The sequence below is a fragment of the Merops nubicus genome, unplaced genomic scaffold, assembly GCF_000691845.1.
Source record: "Merops nubicus isolate BGI_N331 unplaced genomic scaffold, ASM69184v1 scaffold15021, whole genome shotgun sequence".
Classification (NCBI taxonomy): domain Eukaryota; kingdom Metazoa; phylum Chordata; class Aves; order Coraciiformes; family Meropidae; genus Merops; species Merops nubicus.
The window spans coordinates 50,752-68,233 of record NW_008590377.1 but is presented as its reverse complement, the minus strand read 5'-3'; the positions used below and the strand labels follow the sequence as shown (position 1 = coordinate 68,233).

General features: G+C 43.0%; 1 protein-coding gene across 1 annotated transcript in view; it reads left to right on the top strand.

Moving 5' to 3' along the window:
• Positions 1–17,482, top strand: part of LOC103782178 (titin-like) — a gene marked incomplete at its 3' end in the record, with an annotated part of 73,259 nt that overhangs the window by 6,603 nt on the left and 49,174 nt on the right. Inside the window, 34 exon segments of the mRNA XM_008949929.1 lie at positions 1–187; positions 308–586; positions 687–968; positions 1,076–1,354; positions 1,465–1,743; positions 1,836–2,114; positions 2,233–2,520; positions 2,621–2,899; positions 3,038–3,319; positions 3,452–3,730; positions 3,874–4,152; positions 4,258–4,536; positions 4,633–4,920; positions 5,116–5,394; positions 5,600–5,881; positions 6,461–6,739; positions 6,851–7,132; positions 7,661–7,939; positions 8,064–8,351; positions 8,558–8,836; positions 8,940–9,218; positions 9,322–9,600; positions 9,703–9,990; positions 10,123–10,410; positions 11,347–11,628; positions 12,366–12,644; positions 12,763–13,044; positions 13,190–13,468; positions 13,597–13,884; positions 14,048–14,326; positions 14,431–14,709; positions 14,787–15,065; positions 15,216–15,503; positions 15,671–15,958. The exon segment at positions 1–187 is cut by the window's left edge and continues 27 nt beyond it. Of these exon segments, the coding sequence (XP_008948177.1) occupies positions 1–187; positions 308–586; positions 687–968; positions 1,076–1,354; positions 1,465–1,743; positions 1,836–2,114; positions 2,233–2,520; positions 2,621–2,899; positions 3,038–3,319; positions 3,452–3,730; positions 3,874–4,152; positions 4,258–4,536; positions 4,633–4,920; positions 5,116–5,394; positions 5,600–5,881; positions 6,461–6,739; positions 6,851–7,132; positions 7,661–7,939; positions 8,064–8,351; positions 8,558–8,836; positions 8,940–9,218; positions 9,322–9,600; positions 9,703–9,990; positions 10,123–10,410; positions 11,347–11,628; positions 12,366–12,644; positions 12,763–13,044; positions 13,190–13,468; positions 13,597–13,884; positions 14,048–14,326; positions 14,431–14,709; positions 14,787–15,065; positions 15,216–15,503; positions 15,671–15,958 (9,484 nt within the window).

Genomic DNA, 17,482 nt, shown 5'->3' with positions numbered 1-17,482 from the left:
ATGACCGTCTCTTGGTTTAAGCAGGACACTGAGATCACCACAAGTGCCAAGTACACAGTACACTTTGCAGAAGGCTCTGCATCTTTGGAAATAAAACACCTAGATGCAAGTGATGCTGGAGTCTACATTTGCAGAGCCACAAACTCTGCTGGTAGCAAAGACAGCAGTAGCACTTTGTTTATAAAAGGTTTGGCAATTCATTTCACATTTCTTGGAGTTTGACTTTTCATGTGATAATACTTCTCTTCCACAAAGTGCAGACCATGTGTCTTACTCTTGACAATTGTTTCCTTTTGATGCAATCCAGAGCCACCCAGCTTTACGATAGAACCGGAGTCCCAGGAGGTACTGCCAGCATCAGCTGTGCGTTTCAAAGGCACATTTAAAGGCACAACACCACTGACGGTGAAATGGTTTAAAGACGATACTGAGCTGGTGACAGAAGGAGCCCACTACATTATGACAGAAACATTAGCAAGTTACTTGGAGCTTTATGCAGTCAAACCAACAGACTCAGGAAAATACACTTGCAAAGTCTCCAATGTAGCTGGTTCAGTAACATGCAGTGCAAATTTGTTTGTAAAAGGTTTGCGTTCTTACTCTCTTTTAAACTTTCAGCTGCTGGATTGACCCAGTGGCGCTCTTTCCTGCCTTCTTTGTCCTGAACGCTCTTCTTAAATCCACAGAACCTGCTGCCTTCAGGGAGAAGCTAGAGCCAACTCATCTGGTAAAGAAAGGTGGATATGCTGAGCTGACCTGTGAAGTCACTGGTACTCCTGAGATTAAAATCACATGGTTTAAGGATGATAAAGAGCTAAAAGCGAGTGACAAATACAGGATGTCTTTTGCAAACTCCTTGGCAGTACTCCATGTTACAGAGGCTGAGACTGAAGACAGTGGGGAATACATCTGCGAGGCCAAAAATGATGCTGGAAAAGATATTTGCAGTAGTGTTGTTACAGTCAAAGGTGTGTGTGTTATCCAGCCACACAGTTTGTTTCTTTAAGCTCAGGGCAGCTTTACAGGCTTCAAAAGTATGATTAATACAAACTGCACTCTCTCTTTTGCACTGCAGAGTCACCTTATTTTAGCAAGGAGTTTCAATCCATGGAAGTCTTGAAGGATTCTGATGTGATTTTGGAGTGCGAGGTGTTGGGCACACCTCCCTTTGAAGTGTTTTGGGTGAAAGATGATAAACCTGTGCGGAGCAGTAAAAAGCACAGAATAAACATTGAGAAATCTTTGATTAGCCTCCATGTTTTCAGGTTTGATGCTTCTGATGTTGGCAAGTATCAGTGCAGAGTAACAAACGATGTTGGGAGCTGCCTCTGCAGTTCGGAGATCACTCTAAAAGGTTAGTGTAAAACGCAGAATCCCACTGGCGTGCTCTTATCCCAGTGTAGTTTCTATGCCACACTGTCATGCACCAGACGCTTACTTACATAGCTATTTTCTTTCTGCCAGAGCCCCCACAATTCTTGAAGAGGATAGAAAACATTAGTTCCCTTCGAGGGGGCACAGTTGTGTTTCAGGCCACTATTAAAGGCTCGTTGCCCATCACTGTGTCCTGGCTGAAAGACAATGATGAAGTGATTGAAGACAACAATATCAAAATTACCTTTGTGAACAATGTTGCCACTCTTCTGGTGAGGTCTATTGAACTGAAACACGATGGGAAATATTTCTGTCAGGCTAAAAATGAGGCTGGAATTCAGAGGTGTTCTGCTCTGCTGACTGTCAAAGGTTGGTCCTACCCTTAGGGTTGGCAGCAATGTCAGACAGTTCTCTTACGGTTGTTACAGATGTCTTTAACATTGTCTCCTTGTTTACAACAGAACCCGCTACAATTGTGGACAAGGCTATGTCAATAGATGTAACTGAAGGAGACCCAGCAACCTTGCAGTGTAAATTTTCAGGAACAAAACATATTACAACCAAATGGTCCAAAGATGGCCGGGAACTGACATTAGGCCCAAAATACAAGATCAGTGTTACAGATACTGTCTCAGTGCTAAAAGTGCTCCATGCAGAAAAGAAAGATAGTGGAGAATACATTTTTGAGGTTCACAATGACGTTGGGAGCAGTAGCTGTTCTGCTAGCATTAACGTCCTAGGTGTGTATGGACTGTCTTTTATCATTGTTTCTATATACAAAATCTTTTCTCCTGAGCTGACATCTGCCACCATCAAAGCTGAATTTCATACTTTGTCTTTTTACTCTGTCTTGGATAGATCTCATTATTCCACCTAAATTCACCAAAAAGCTCAAGAAAATGGACAGCATTAAGGGATCTTTTGTCCACTTGGAGTGCATAGTGTCTGGTTCACATCCTATAAGTATCCAGTGGTACAAGGACGGCCAAGAAATAACAGCAAGTGAAAAGCACAAATACTCTTTCCATGATAATACTGCATTTCTGGAAATTAATAAACTGGAAGGCACAGACAGTGGCTCTTACACCTGTGAAGCAACAAACAAGGCAGGAAGCAACCAATGCAGTGGGTTCCTAACAGTAAAAGGTTTGAGCTCCTTCTTGGTCTTGTGGTAGGTCTCTCATTCATAATTTGGGAATTCCCCTGTCTCAGAGTAATCCTCTTTCTTCCTTTGTACATGTTATAGAACCACCATATTTTGTGGAAAAACCACAGTCCCAAGAGGTTGTGCCCAATGCCAGGGTTCAGTTCAAAGCATTGGTGAAAGGCTCGACTCCTCTGCAGATAAAGTGGTTTAAAGACAGCCAGGAACTCCTCTCTGGAGCCAATCGATCTGTCTGGAAGGATGACACATCCAGCGTACTGGAGCTCTTCTCCGCTAGGACATCTGACTCTGGGAATTACACTTGTCAGATAAGCAATGATGTGGGGACTGCAACTTGCAAAGCAGCTTTGTTTGTAAAAGGTGTGCAAACCAATATCCTCCTTATCTTTGAGGGTTTGTTTTTCCTGTGCAATTTGTGGGGAGGGGGTAGGACATTTTTGTGTTTCTTTAAGCCACTTTGAATAGTAAAAAGCCTCACCTTTTCTGTCCATCTTCTAGAGCCCCCCAGATTTATTCAGATGCCAACTTCTGTAGTAGCTTTGCGTGAAGGACAGTCTGCCACTTTCGAGTGCCAGGTGGTAGGCACACCAGAGATCCATGTCACATGGTACCTGGATGGGCACGAAGTGACTGACCAAGAAAAGTACAGCATCTCCTTCATAGATGGTTTAGCCACTTTGAAAGTCACTCAAGCCAGAGTATCGGATAGTGGGATTTATGTTTGTGAAGCCCACAATGATGCAGGTAGTGAGAGCTGCAGCGTCGAACTGAGAGTAAAAGGTTGGTTTTGAACATCTTGTCGTTATCCAGCTATGCCATATAGCTGTGATGATGGAGTTAGTTTGGGAAATTTCTTCTCCTTTCAGTGCTATGCAGGGTTACTATCTACTTTTCCCTCATTCCTCTTTGTAGAGCCTCCAACATTTGTTCGGGAGCTGAGTCCCACCAAGGTAGTGAAGGGTTTGGAGGCCACACTCGAGTGTGAAGTGACTGGTACTCCTCCATTTGAGGTGAAGTGGCTGAAGAACAATAAGGAGATGTTCAGCAGCAAGAAATATGCCATCTCCACCAAAGAATCGGTATTTACTCTTAATGTGACTAACTGTGATGTCTCAGATGTTGGTGAATATCAGTGTATTATATCAAATGAAGGCGGGAGCTGTTCTTGCAGCACAAGGCTCAGCTTGAAAGGTCAGTCCTCTAGGAAGCACATCCTAAACATTGTATCCCCTAGCTAAACTGTAGTGACTAGGATGACTTTATATGATCTCTCTTTCCCCTCTTCCTTTGCTATGACTTCTCTTCCAAACAACAAACAAAACTTCAAATGACAGAACCGCCATCCTTCCTCAAGAAGCTGGAGAACATCACTACCATTTTGAAAGGTACTGCAGTCTTCCAGTGTGTCATAGCAGGAGCTCAACCATTATCTGTATCATGGATAAAAGATGAAAGAATACTAGAAGATGATGAGCACCACCATATTACCTTTGAGAACAACGTGGCCACACTGAAACTTACCAATGTTGACCTCAGCCACAGAGGGAGATATGCTTGCCAGGCAAAGAACGAGTCTGGCACGGAGAAGTGCTTTGCTTTGCTTTTTGTACAAGGTGTGTACAAGATGTGACCCTTCAGGCTCATCCTTGTAGAGTACTTGGAAAGTCAGTCTCCTATCTATGCAGCTAACTGCCATTTTTATACACTTTATACCTCAGAGCCTGCACGGATTGTGGAAAAGGCTAAATCACTTAAAGTCACTGAAAGAGACCCTGTGACTTTGGAGTGTACCGTGGCTGGGACATCAGAGCTCCGAGTCAGATGGTACAAAGATGGCAAACAGCTCCTACCCAGCAGATACTACACAATGAGCTTTGAAAACAATGTGGCCAGTTTCAGGATCGAACCTGTATCAAAGGAGGATAGCGGTACATACAGTTTTAAGGTTGAAAATGACTTTGGAAGTAGCACCTGTGAAGCTGTTCTGACTGTGCTAGGTTTGTATTGCCATTTAGCAAATTCACCAATCCAATCTCTGTGAAAGATAGGCAAGAAGGTAATCAGTGCGGTGATTGTTTTTTTCTGTCGGGCAGATCAATCAATTCCACCTGTGTTTATCAAAAAGCTAACCAAAAAGGATACTGTTCTGGGATCTTCTATCCAAATGGAATGCAAAGTTTCTGGTTCACTCCCCATTACTGCAAAGTGGTTTAAGGATGGAAAAGAAATAACTGACAGTGCAAGATATAGAAGCCTGTGCCACGAGAACACTATGTCACTTGAGATTGCGAATCTAGAGCTGGCAGACAGTGCAAATTATACATGCAGTGTCTCCAATGTCGCCGGGAATGATTCTTGCAGTGCTGTCCTGACTGTGAAAGGTTTGAAAATCTTTTACTACTTCTTCTATGAGATAGATGCTGGAAAAATACCTTAGATCTTACACTAACATAACACTCTTATATACCTCTTAACATCAGTGCTGAAAACTTGGTCGCCATGCTTATCTCACTAACGTTCTTCATTCTTAGACATTTCTGATGTAACTGGATGTTTCTTTCTCTTAAAAACTGCAGAGCCACCAGGCTTCTTAGTAAAACCTGAAAGCCAGCAAGCCATCCCAGATTCTACAGTGGAGTTCAAGGCCACACTGAAAGGAACACCACCCTTTGCAATAAAGTGGTTCAAAGAAGACTTAGAACTTGTGTCTGGTCCAACTTGTTTCATTGGAATTGAAGGGTCGACTGGTTTCTTAACCCTCTATTCGGTGGATACTTCTAGGAGTGGGCACTACACGTGCCATGTTTCAAATGACGTTGGCAGAGACTCTTGCACTACAACATTGATGGTAACAGGTGTGCACTTTCTTACTGTGTGGCAGTCTTTTCATATACTTCTTTTCTTTCCTTTTTGCCAAGCCTACCTCTGTGATCCTTGATACACTGCCAAGTGAATTCCCTACTCTGTGTTTGCAACCCACAGTTGTTTGGCTCTTTTCCCTACTCTTTTCCTTGCAGTATTAATACAGACCTTCCTGACCTCACTTTTCTGGTTTTTTAGAACCACCCAAGTTTGTTAAGAAGCTAGAGGCGGAAAAAGTAGTCAAACAGGGTGACTCGGCCCGGCTTGAATGCAAAATAAGTGGATCTCCAGAGATGAAAGTAATGTGGTTCAGAAATGACCATGAAATTGTTGCCAGTGAAAAATTCCGGACATCATTCATTGACTCTGTGGCCGTGCTTGAAATGAACCATCTCAGTACTGATGAGAGTGGTGACTACATCTGTGAAGCTCACAATCCCGCTGGGAAGGCCAGCTGTAGCACCAAAGTCACAGTGAAAGGTTAGCTTCCTCCTGTTTTCTGACTACATCCTATTTTTTCCTAGTGGTTTTATCCCTTGGAAGTCCACAGGAATATCAGATTAATTTCTTATTTCAGGACTGCTTTTTTCTTCATGTCATGTATGTTTCTTGATGCTTCCTCATGCCTCTATGCCAGCACCTAACAAGAGACGTGTTGTTCTTAATGCGGATAAGTCCTAAGCTAAATGTTCCCCAGCTCTATGACTGTCAACATCCAAGACAGATCATAGTGGGAGCTGCTATATCAAAGAGCTGAAATATGAAAACAAACAAACAAAAAGCCCCGCTCAGTGTCAATTTTACACCTCGTATTTGAGACTACTACTTGCTAAATGAGACCCGTACCTTCTCTGGCAAGGGTCAGCCCTTTGTCAGCCTATTCTACAGAGGAGCTAAGTGCTCCTAATGCTCACTTACCTGCAAGACCATTCATAATGTGCCCAGAAAATGAGAGAAGTCCACGATTTTCTCAGCAGTCTCATTGTTTGGTTTCAGTAAAATGTTTGTCAAATAGCTCCAGACTCCTTTCCTAAAAATGTTCCTTTTTTCCCATGTTAGAACCTCCTGTCTTTAGCAAGAAGCCCTCTCCAGTAGACATGCTCAAAGGAACAGAGGTTAACCTGGAATGTGAGATTTCAGGAACACCACCATTTGACGTTACCTGGTACAAAGACAGGAGACAAATCCGCAGTAGTAAGAAGTACAAGGTTACAGCCAAAAATTACCATACAAGCGTTCGCATTCTTAACGTTGAAGCTGCAGATGTTGGTGAATATCAGTGCAAAGCACAGAACAACGTAGGAAGTGATACATGCCTTTGCACTGTGAAGCTGAAAGGTAAAGTATTGGCACATATCCCTTCTGCAGTGCTCCCAATGGGACTGCATTGCTCTTCTTTATGTAGACACTGTAAGTATTTACTACTATAACTACATATTTCTTCTTCAGAACCACCAAAATTTTTGACTAAAATAAACAGCATGACTGTTGTGGTTGGTGAACCAGTAGAGTTGCAAGCAAGGGTGGAGGGCTCCCAGCCAATTTCTGTGCAGTGGCTTAAAGACAAAGAGGAAGTTATCAGAGAAAGTGAAAACACGAAGATCACATTTATGGAGAATATTGCAACTCTACAACTCATGCGCACAGAGACAAGCAATGCTGGAAAGTATATCTGTCAGATCAGAAATGATGCTGGAAGTCGCGAGTGTATGGCTACCCTAACTATTTTAGGTTGGTAAAAAGCACAAGTTCATAAAAGATTTTTTTAAAATTAGGAACTTGGATATTTAGTGTCAGCTATATGCTTTGGTTATGCCCCTAAGTTTAAAGCAATCACACCAGAGAATCCTTGTGTCCCTAAAAAGGAGGCGTGAGGTATTCCTTATTATTATTCCTTGCTACCAGTTTTCCAGGAATGAGGGTGAAAGAAACCACAGGCCTCTACACTGTGATGAGATCCCTTTGAGTGGACTTCTAGGTTATGACTTCTGCTCATGTCTGCTTGGAGAGGAAGAGGGAGTTGCATTTCTTTCCTAGGAATTTAAAAATATTTTTACTTCTTTTCAGAGAGCATCTGAAATCTCCAGTTTAGGGGAGAATAAAAGGTGGAAAAAACAGCCGAAAAGATTCCCCAGACCAACAAACTGAAATATCCTTAGTATTAAAAGCATAAGCCCCATCTTGTAGTGCAATAATAGTTATATCAAGAACAAATGAAATCCTGTTTTCACCATACACGTTACTCGTCTCTCCTTCCAGAGCCTGCAGTCATTGTAGAGAAAGCAGAGCCAACAAGGGTTACTATAGGAGATGCCTGTACTTTGGAGTGCAAAGTGGCAGGCACACCAGATCTTTCCACTGGGTGGTTCAAGGACGGCAAAGAGCTGACCAGCAGCCAAAAATACAGAATTACTTTCCTCAATAAAGTATCTACACTTAAAATTATGGATGCAGAAAAGGAAGATGGTGGATTGTACACTTTTGCAGTACAGAACGACGTGGGGAAAAGCAGTTGCACAACATCAGTTGAAGTCTTAGGTTGGTTGGGTAGTTTGTCTTCTATCTTTTATAAAAACTTTCATTTGATCATATTCTCTTTCTTTCTTCCATTCCTTCCTTCCTTTTCTCTCTAACCATGGATTTGTTATGTTTTCTTATGCAGATCGAATCATTCCTCCTTCTTTCACAAGAAAACTAAAGGAAACCCCTTGTGTCCTGGGTTCCTCAGCATTGCTGGAATGCAAAGTATCGGGTTCACCTCCTATTTCTATTGCCTGGTTCCGTAATGGGCTTAAGCTAGTCAATGGGGAAAAACACCAAATCTCCTTTTCAGATAACTTATGTATTTTAGAAGTGAATTCACTGAGTGATTCAGATACTGGAACTTACACCTGCAAAGCTGCGAACATAGCTGGTTCTGATGAGTGCAGTGCTGTATTGACCGTACAAGGTCAGTATATGATGGTCAGGAAGCTCTCTGAGCTATTCTTTTCTTTCTCTCTTGAAATTGCCTGTGGTCTTTTCTAAATATACCCGGGGAAAATTATTGAGTGTAAAATAAAGGTTTTGTTCTTTTTCTTCAGTAGATGTGTGGAAATGCCAAGGTTATGATGCAGCAGCCTGTCTTTTACCTCTCTTTTTCTCTTGTGTGTTTAGAACCACCTTCTTTTGAGAGGACACCAGAGCCTCTGGATGTCTTGCCTGGCACGAGCATCACTTTTACATGTGTTATCAGAGGAACCCCTCCTTTTAAGGTGAACTGGTTTAGAGGGGCCAATGAGCTTGTGCCAGGGGACAAATGCAATATCTACATGGAGGACTCTGTTGTGGAGCTTGAGTTATTTGATCTAACTCCTCCCCAAAGTGGAGAGTACACTTGTCTGGTGACTAATGATGCTGGCAGGGCAAACTGTACAACACATCTTACAGTAAAAGGTTTGTAAAGAATCCATCTCTCTCCATTTACCTTAAAATATTGTTTCCTTTCCTTCATTTGTCCTTTCGTGCTCAACAGTTGTGACTTCTTACCCTTCATTAGAACCAGCTATCTTTGTGAAGAAACTGAGCGATCAGTGTGTGGAGCCTGGCAAGCCCATCATCCTGGAGGGCACTTATACAGGCAGCTTGCCCATCTCTGTGACGTGGAAGAAGAATGGCCACACCATCACTCAATCTCAGAAGTGTAGCATCACCACCACAGAGAAATCCTGCATCCTGGAAATCCTTGACAGCACCAAAGAAGATGCAGGAGAATACACCTGTTATGTTGAAAATGAAGCAGGAACAGATGTTTGTGAGGCTGTAGTCTCTACCCTAGGTGTGTGCTTTCTCTGCTTCTTTTTCTTGCCTGTTCTTTCAAGTATATGCTTTCCAAGGCCTAGCACTATAATAAACTTATCTAACTGCTTCTCTTTTTGTAGAACCTCCCTATTTCGTTACACACTTGGAACCTCTTGAGGTGTCAGTTGGGGATTATACAACATTGCAGTGCCGCCTTGCTGGAACACCAGAAATCACTGTGTCTTGGTACAAAGGTGATACAAAACTCAGGTCTACTCCCGAGTACAAAGTGTTCTTTAAAGACAACGTTGCTACACTTATTTTCAACAAAGTGGTTAGCAACGACAGTGGAGAATATATCTGCAAGGCCGAAAACAGTGTAGGAACTGCATCTACAAAGGCTGTCTTAACAGTTCAAGGTGATGATTTTATACTAATTTGTTACAAACTCTTCTTCTCTTGCAAATCTATTAAGAAATTGCTTCCTGGGGTATATTTATCCTTTACTTGCTTTATTCTAGAGCGCAAACGACCACCTTCCTTTGCAAGAAAATTAAAGGACATCGAGCACCCTGTTGGTTTACCTCTCAAACTTATGTGTCGGCTCAATGGTTCAGAACCCATTAATGTGACCTGGCATAAAGATGGTGTGCTGCTCAGCGACAGTCACAATGTGCACACATCCTTTGTAGATAATGTTGCGGTGCTGCAGCTGGTGCAAACTGAGATGAGTCACACTGGGCAGTACTCCTGCACAGCCACCAATGCTGTGGGCACCGCCACCTCGAGTGCTAGGCTCACAGTGGCAGGTGTGTTGGCTTACAAAACTTTTACCTGGATCACAGGCTTCTCCTTCCTGTTCCATGCATGCAATGGTATCCGTGTATTGAATGATCTTTTTCATGAGGTATGAGTATTACACCATTTTCTTGTGTTTCTAGAACCCAAGCAAGCACCTGTATTTGACACCAAACCAGAATCTATTGATGTACCTTTTGGAGAAAGTGCTGACTTTGAATGCCACGTTACTGGAGCCCAGCCAATACACATCACCTGGTCCAAGGATGGTCGGGAGATCCGAACTGGAGGAAACTTCAATATTACTTTTGTAGCCAACACAGCACACCTTAGAGTGCTCAGAGTGGGTAAAGGAGACTCTGGCCAGTACACTTGCCAAGCTAGTAATGAAGCTGGGAAAGACTTTTGCTCAGCCCAACTAAATGTCAAAGGTATTAAGTCATCTTTGTGTGGTTTCTTCTTGAGTAAAGAGACGTCTTTGTTACCGAGTCTCATATTCCACCCTTTCCAGTTTGGAGCCATAAAGACAGTAGCTTTCCAGGAAGCAGCCGTATACCATGTTGTGACCGTCTCCTGTCGTACTGCATAGCAGTACAAGCCTTGTGTGCCTGCAAAATCCCCAAGGAGAGAGGTTCCTCTGTGAAGCTATTTGTATAAAGAGTAGCACTCACCCTGCTTTTTCCTTTGTCATTAGTACTTAAAACTACAGTCACAATGGTATTCACACATTGTAGTTACTGTGTTAAAATGATGGTACAGTGAATACAGCTACCTTGCATTTGTAAGTCAGCATTGGTGACTCAAATTTACTAAAGATTTCAGCTGGACTTCTGAATTCTAGACTATTAATCTAGACTATAAATCCTATATAAAGACATAATTTCTTCATGCAAAGATATGCTTTAAAGATGTGTAAGCAAGTGAAACTACCCCTACCGTGTTTCTCCTGTTCCTGGGAGTGAAAGGCTTGTCAAATCTTTCATGCTGGTCTGCGGGTATTTTCAGTCCTCAAAAGGAAACAGCAAAATTTCTTTTGGGTGGAGTGATCATCCTTCATGCCTTTTCTGCAGCTCCAGCTGTCTTATGTAGCAGGCTCCAGAGTTGGTATAACACAGTTTTAGTTGTTGTCTCTTTTCTATTCTCTTCTCTTCTCTTCTCTTGACTTCTCTTCTCTTCTCTTCTCTTTTCTCATCTTGTATCTTTCCTTGAGAGGAAACTCTGCTTGGGGGTACAACCAACTGTTGCAGCAAGCTTACTTTGTTGTGCCCCAATGCTCTTGTGCTCTCCATAACTCTTGCTCAGCACTGTAGATTTCACATGGCAAGCAGGCATAATGTCATTCTCTATGTACTTACTCTGTTCTGCAGAACCTCCCAAGTTCATCAAGAAGCCTGAAACTTTGCGGTTTGTGAAGCAAGGGGACACGGTTCAACTTGAATGTAAAATCAGTGGCACACCAGAGATCAGAACCACATGGTACAAAAATGACCAGGCACTCCAGGCAAACGAAAGGCTCTTCATGTCCTTTGTAGACTCTGTGGCAATGCTAACCATCTTGGATGCAAGCTCTGAAGATGCTGGCGATTACATATGTGAAGCCCATAACTCTGCTGGCACAGCCAGCTGCAGCACTTCAGTCACAGTGAAAGGTTAGCAGCATGGCTCCACACACCACCAAAATCCCTAGCTTCTGAGCCCACTCCCAGCTGCACATCCCCCTGGACAGGGAGCTGCTGTTACAGCAGTTGATGACTGCTGGGTCAGTGTCGCTCCAGCTGCTCTCGCATTCAAATGCTGCTGTGCTTCCACAGCAGAGACCAGGCAGGATGTTCAGCAGTATGTCACCGTTCCCTTGTCTCCCCATTAAGTCGATTGCAAGCTGAATATGGCAGGCTTGTCATACCACAAGTAAAGCATGGACTAGATGGAACACTGGTCGTGGTGAGAGAGCGCGGCATACTTTGCAGCCATCCCTCTGCCTCCTCTTTATACACAGTGATCCTGGCAGGAATGAAATTTAAGACGGAAGGGGTGGCTGGGTTGCTGAGACTCACTGATGGTAGCTTTCATGACTGGAAAGTGGTGGGGAAAGCTGGAATGTAGCCCTGGAAGGAGGGAAGAGGAGCTTTGGGGAGGGGCACTCAACAGTGCCTCCAAACAGGTGCAGAAGTGTCACATTTTCTGCCCTTGGGACTCTGTGCTGGAATGGCTTGCTGGGAGATGCGGGAGGCTCAGCATTTTTTAGAGGCCATATATTTGAAAGCTAAATATGGGTTTACAAGAATAAGTGTAGGCCCCCTTCCTGATTATGTTGCCTCCTGCTACTATCCAAAAACCCACCCAAGGAAGTAGGCTCACATGTTATGATGTGATTCTTTTTTTATAGAACCACCTGTTTTTAGCAAGGTGCCAAGCCCTGTGGACACACTTAAAGGCTCAGATGTTCTCCTTCAGTGTGAGATAGCAGGGACTCCACCCTTTGAGGTGGCTTGGTTCAAGGACCGGAGGCAGGTGAGAAGCAGCAAGAAGTTCAAGGTGACAGCAAAGCACTCTGTTGCCAGTCTTCATATTCTCAATCTGGAATCTCAAGATATTGGAGAATATCAGTGCAAAGCTATGAATGAGGTGGGAAGCGACACTTGCACCTGCCCAGTGAAATTCAAAGGTTTGTATGCGAGAAGATTGACAACATCACTGCCCTTTTTTCTTGATCTCTTGGCTGACTCTCTTCCAAGCAGGCATGCATGATTAACTCTCCTCTGCCTCCTTGTTTTTGCCACCAGAACCTCCCCGCTTCACCAAGAAGCTGAGTGACACTGCAATTTTCGTTGGGGAGCCAACAGCCCTGCAGGCAGTGGTGGAAGGATCCCCACCAATTTCTGTTGTCTGGCTCAAGGACAAGGGTGAAGTTATTAGGGAGAGTGAAAATGTTCAAATGTGGTTTATGGACAACATTGCAACTCTTGAGATTGCCAGTGCAGAGGGAGCTGATGTTGGGAAGTACATCTGCCAGATCAAAAATGATGCTGGCATGCGGGAGTGCTCTGCATTTTTACAGGTCCTAGGTGGGTATATCCTGCTTCACAGATACTATGTCTTACATCTTTTACAATTGCCTCTACCAGTCTTTGTTTTCTCTTTATATCCTGTGCTTATTGCTTTGTGGGTAGATTTCCTGGTGACACTCTGACCCCTCCCTTCCTATTTCAGAACCAGCAGTCATCCTAGAGAAGACCGAGCCAATCACAGTAATGGCTGGCAATCCTTTTACCTTGGAGTGCAAAGTAGGAGGAACACCTCAACTTATCACCAAGTGGTACAAAGATGGCAGAGAAATAAGGAGTGACCGCAAATACCAAATTACCTTTTTTAACAATATATCCACTTTGAAAGTCTTTTCTGCAGACAGGGGAGACAGGGGCTTGTACACTTTTGAAGTGCACAATGAGGTGGGGGACAGCAGCTGCACTTCTTCAGTTGATGTTTCAGGTCAGCTCTATGTCTTTGTTGTTGACACTTGTCTTTAAAGGAAGCTTCTTTGTTTGCCTCTGTTTGTTACTCTTTCCTGAAAAACCTCCAACTTGTTTCTTCCTATTCTTCTGCCCTTCTGTACTTAGATCGTCTTGTTCCTCCTTCATTCTCAAGAAAACTAAAGGAGACAAATGGCGTGCTGGGATCCTCAGTGCTTCTGGAGTGCAAAGTGTCTGGCACATCCCCCATATCTGTGGCCTGGTTTCAGGATGGGAATGAAATTGTTAGTGGAGAAAAATATGAAATCTCATTCTTGGATAATGTTTGTGCTTTGAAGCTGAATGTCTTAGATGTCACAGATACAGGGCCATATACCTGTGTGGCAACCAATGTGGCTGGATCTGATGAATGCAGTGCCTTCTTGACTGTACAAGGTCAGTGGAAGACTACTACAGCCTCTTCAACAAACTTCTTCTTCCCTCTTCTCTTTTTTTTTTTTTTTTTTCTGGACTCAGAAAAATGCTCCATTTTTCCTCCCCCACAGAGACTCTCCTATTAACGTCTTTATCTCTCTTCATTTATTTACATGATCCTTAGAACCACCTTCTTTTGTGAAGACACCTGATCCCCAGGAAGTTTTGCCTGGATCGAGTGTGACATTCACCAGCTACATCAAGGGCACTACTCCCTTCAAAGTGACCTGGTTCCGAGGCATTAGGGAGCTGGTGCCAGACAGCAACTGCTCCATCTCTCTGGATGAGTCTGTGACACAGCTACAGCTGTACAACGTGGAGTCAGACCACAGTGGGGACTATGCCTGCGTGGTCACAAATGATGCTGGCAGTGCCTCATGCACAACCCAACTCTTTGTGAAAGGTGTGTTTTTGTGTGTGCATGTATGCACAGGTATCTCACTTCATGCTCTGCCCGCAGCATTGCCGCATCTGTCCCTCTCACTATTGATGTGTGCCTTCCCACAGAGCCTGCAGTCTTTGTGAAGAAACTAAGCGATTTCAGTGTGGAGCAGGGGAAGTCCATTGTGCTGGAAAGCAGCTACATAGGCACCCCTCCTATCTCTGTTACCTGGAAAAGAAATGGCATGCCCATTGCTCAGTCTCCACGCTGCAGTGTTACAACTACTGATAAATCTGGCATTCTTGAAATCTTCAACAGCACCAAGAGCGATGAAGGCGAATACACCTGTGAGGTGGCAAACGAGGCGGGTGGGGATGTTTGCCACAGTCTTGTATCCATCTTAGGTACGCATCATCCCTGGTTCCCCTAAGGCACCTCAGTGATGCTCTGTCCCTGCTCACCATGCTCTCTCCTTCCCTAGAACCACCCTATTTTGTGACGCACCTGGACCGTGTGGAGGTGAAGGTTGGCGATCCCTTTGTTTTAAAATGCCAGATTGGTGGTTCTCCAGAAATCAAGGTGTCCTGGTACAAAGATGACACCAAGCTCAGATCAACACAGGCTTACAAAATGCACTTCAAGAATAATGTGGCAACATTAGCATTCTCCACCGTGGAGGACAGTGATATTGGAGAATATATCTGCAAAGCAGAAAATAGCGTTGGCTCCGCAACCTCTACGGCTTTACTTGTTGTTAAAGGTGATGGGCCGAGGGCCACTCTTTTCTGGGGTAGTTTGTAAGAACTCTTTACTGTATACAGAAAGGGGTTCTTATTAATTTCAGAGTGAGTTAATTCTAGATTGACAGGATGACTTCCTACTTATAGTGGTGATTATTATTGTTTTGCAGAACGTCAGCTTCCCCCTGCCTTCACCAGAAAACTGAAAGATATTCAGGAGGTGGTTGGTGCCCCAGTGACATTTGATTGCCGCATAAATGGCTCAGAGCCTCTCCAGGTGTCTTGGTACAAGGATGGAGTTCTCTTAAGTGACAGTGATAACATGCAATCAACTTTCTTAAATAATGTCGCAACTCTCCAGATCTTACAAACTAGTATGGCTTACTGTGGCCAATATACTTGCTCAGCCCAGAATGCTCTGGGGACTGCATCTTCCAGTGCCAAACTCCTCCTCACAGGTTTGTGGCTTACACTGTAACAAAGATCTTCTTAATGCTCTTTACTCTTTTATTTCTTTTCCCCACTCTGCTCACTGTATGGTGACCAGGGAGCAGAGGCATGGCATGGTGAGGTGTGTGGTAAGGAGGGCTTGATGGTGAACTCTGCCATGCTTTCCTCTTTGCAGAACATCTACAACCTCCCTTCTTTGACATCAAGCCAGTATCTATTGATGTGGTGAGAGGTGAAAGTGCAACCTTTAAGTGCCACATCACTGGCTCTGCTCCCATGAGGATTACTTGGACAAGAGACAACAGAGAGATCCGGCCGGGTGGCAACTACAAGATGACAGTGGTGGAAAACACAGCCAGCTTGACGGTTCTAAAAGTCAGTAAAGGGGATGCTGGACTCTACACATGTACTGCCAGCAACAGTGTTGGAAAGGACACGTGTGCAGCTCAGCTCACTGTACAAGGTATTGCCATCAGCTTTAGTGTTCATGCAGCATTCCTTTGCAAGGCAGTCACCCGGAAAACAAAGTCCTGAATGCAAACATGTGAAACTAACAACCTTTACAAGAGGCTACACAGAGATATCTTATTTCATTTAAATATTATTGTAATACTCAAATACCTATTCATCTTTCTTCTGTTCTTCTATGGTGCATGATTTGTATTATCAAAAGTATTCCTCCATTGAAATGTTAACTCTGACATAGTACCTTATGGTGCCTTTATGAACAGCTCTGTTGGCCAGCAAAATCTGTCTTCCTTAAACTCTTTCTCCAGCTGTGACATACACTAAGTTGTCGTGGGTAAGGGAACTGAGAGAAACTCGGTTCTTTTATGAGGCTTAAATGTGGTTTTGCTGGCTGTGCACCTCCTGTGAACAGTTTTGTTCTTTCACGGATTGAAAACATTGAAAACTGCTGTTCTAAACAGCAAATTGGAGAATCTGAAGGCAGTCTTGGTCACAAATAATCTGCTAACTTCGTTTCTTCACATAGTGTGTAGAACTTCTACATTTCAATGATTTAAATTTGTAACTGCATCAAACTGTCTTACCACAAGTAACACTTGCGTATTAGTGTAATTTTCTCAGTGTAGGTGGGAATATTGGATTCATTTATAGCTGTTCTGCATATCTCATTCTTACTGATTTTATAAAAGAACAAGTGTAAAAAACACTCCTTAAATTATGCATGAGTTCAAATATCCCTATTGGTTTAGTACTTTCCTTTTTTTGCCCCCTCTATGAATTTGGAGGGAAAAAAACCCAAAAACATTTCAAGACTACTGTGACTTTTACTCTCTAAGACAAATAACAAGATGAACTACCACTAGCAAGACTTTGTAATAATTGGTTGCCAAATGTATTGTATATACCTAGAGTATTATTCTATCCATAGATTTGGGGTTTTTTTTTGGTGGGAGTGGAGAGAGTGTGGCTGGATGACCTGAGGATGGCAAGCAGGGATGCTGTTTTTGTGTAGCTTGACTTCCAGAAAGTATTAAAAGATTGTAGCATGAAATCTAACCTCTTTAAAAAATTTAAAGTTTGTTTCCACCAGAGTCACAATATTGTTTATTATTAATTATAACATTAATGTTTATTTGACTGGGGTTATCGTTCATAAAATGATCCCGACTGACCTTATTTATTTTCTCACTCTTCCACTCTTTATTCATAAAATCATGATTTTTTTCCTCAGGATTTCTTTTTTTTTTTTTTTTTTTATCCTGAACTTACACTGGCACTCATTTCATTCCTTTAGGCACTCACTTCATTCCTTTAGGATTTGTACAGTTTCCCTAGGGCTGTAGAATTATTGATGCTCACTGTTTGTCAGCCTGTTTCTATAGGGCAAACTCTTTGTGTGCACTAATTTGTGTGTGTTTAGTTTGAGTAGATGCTGTGTCACTTCTGTAACACACAGCCTTTTGTTTGTAGAATTATGACCTTTTGTTCAACTGACCTTGCAAAATCATCTCATTTTTAA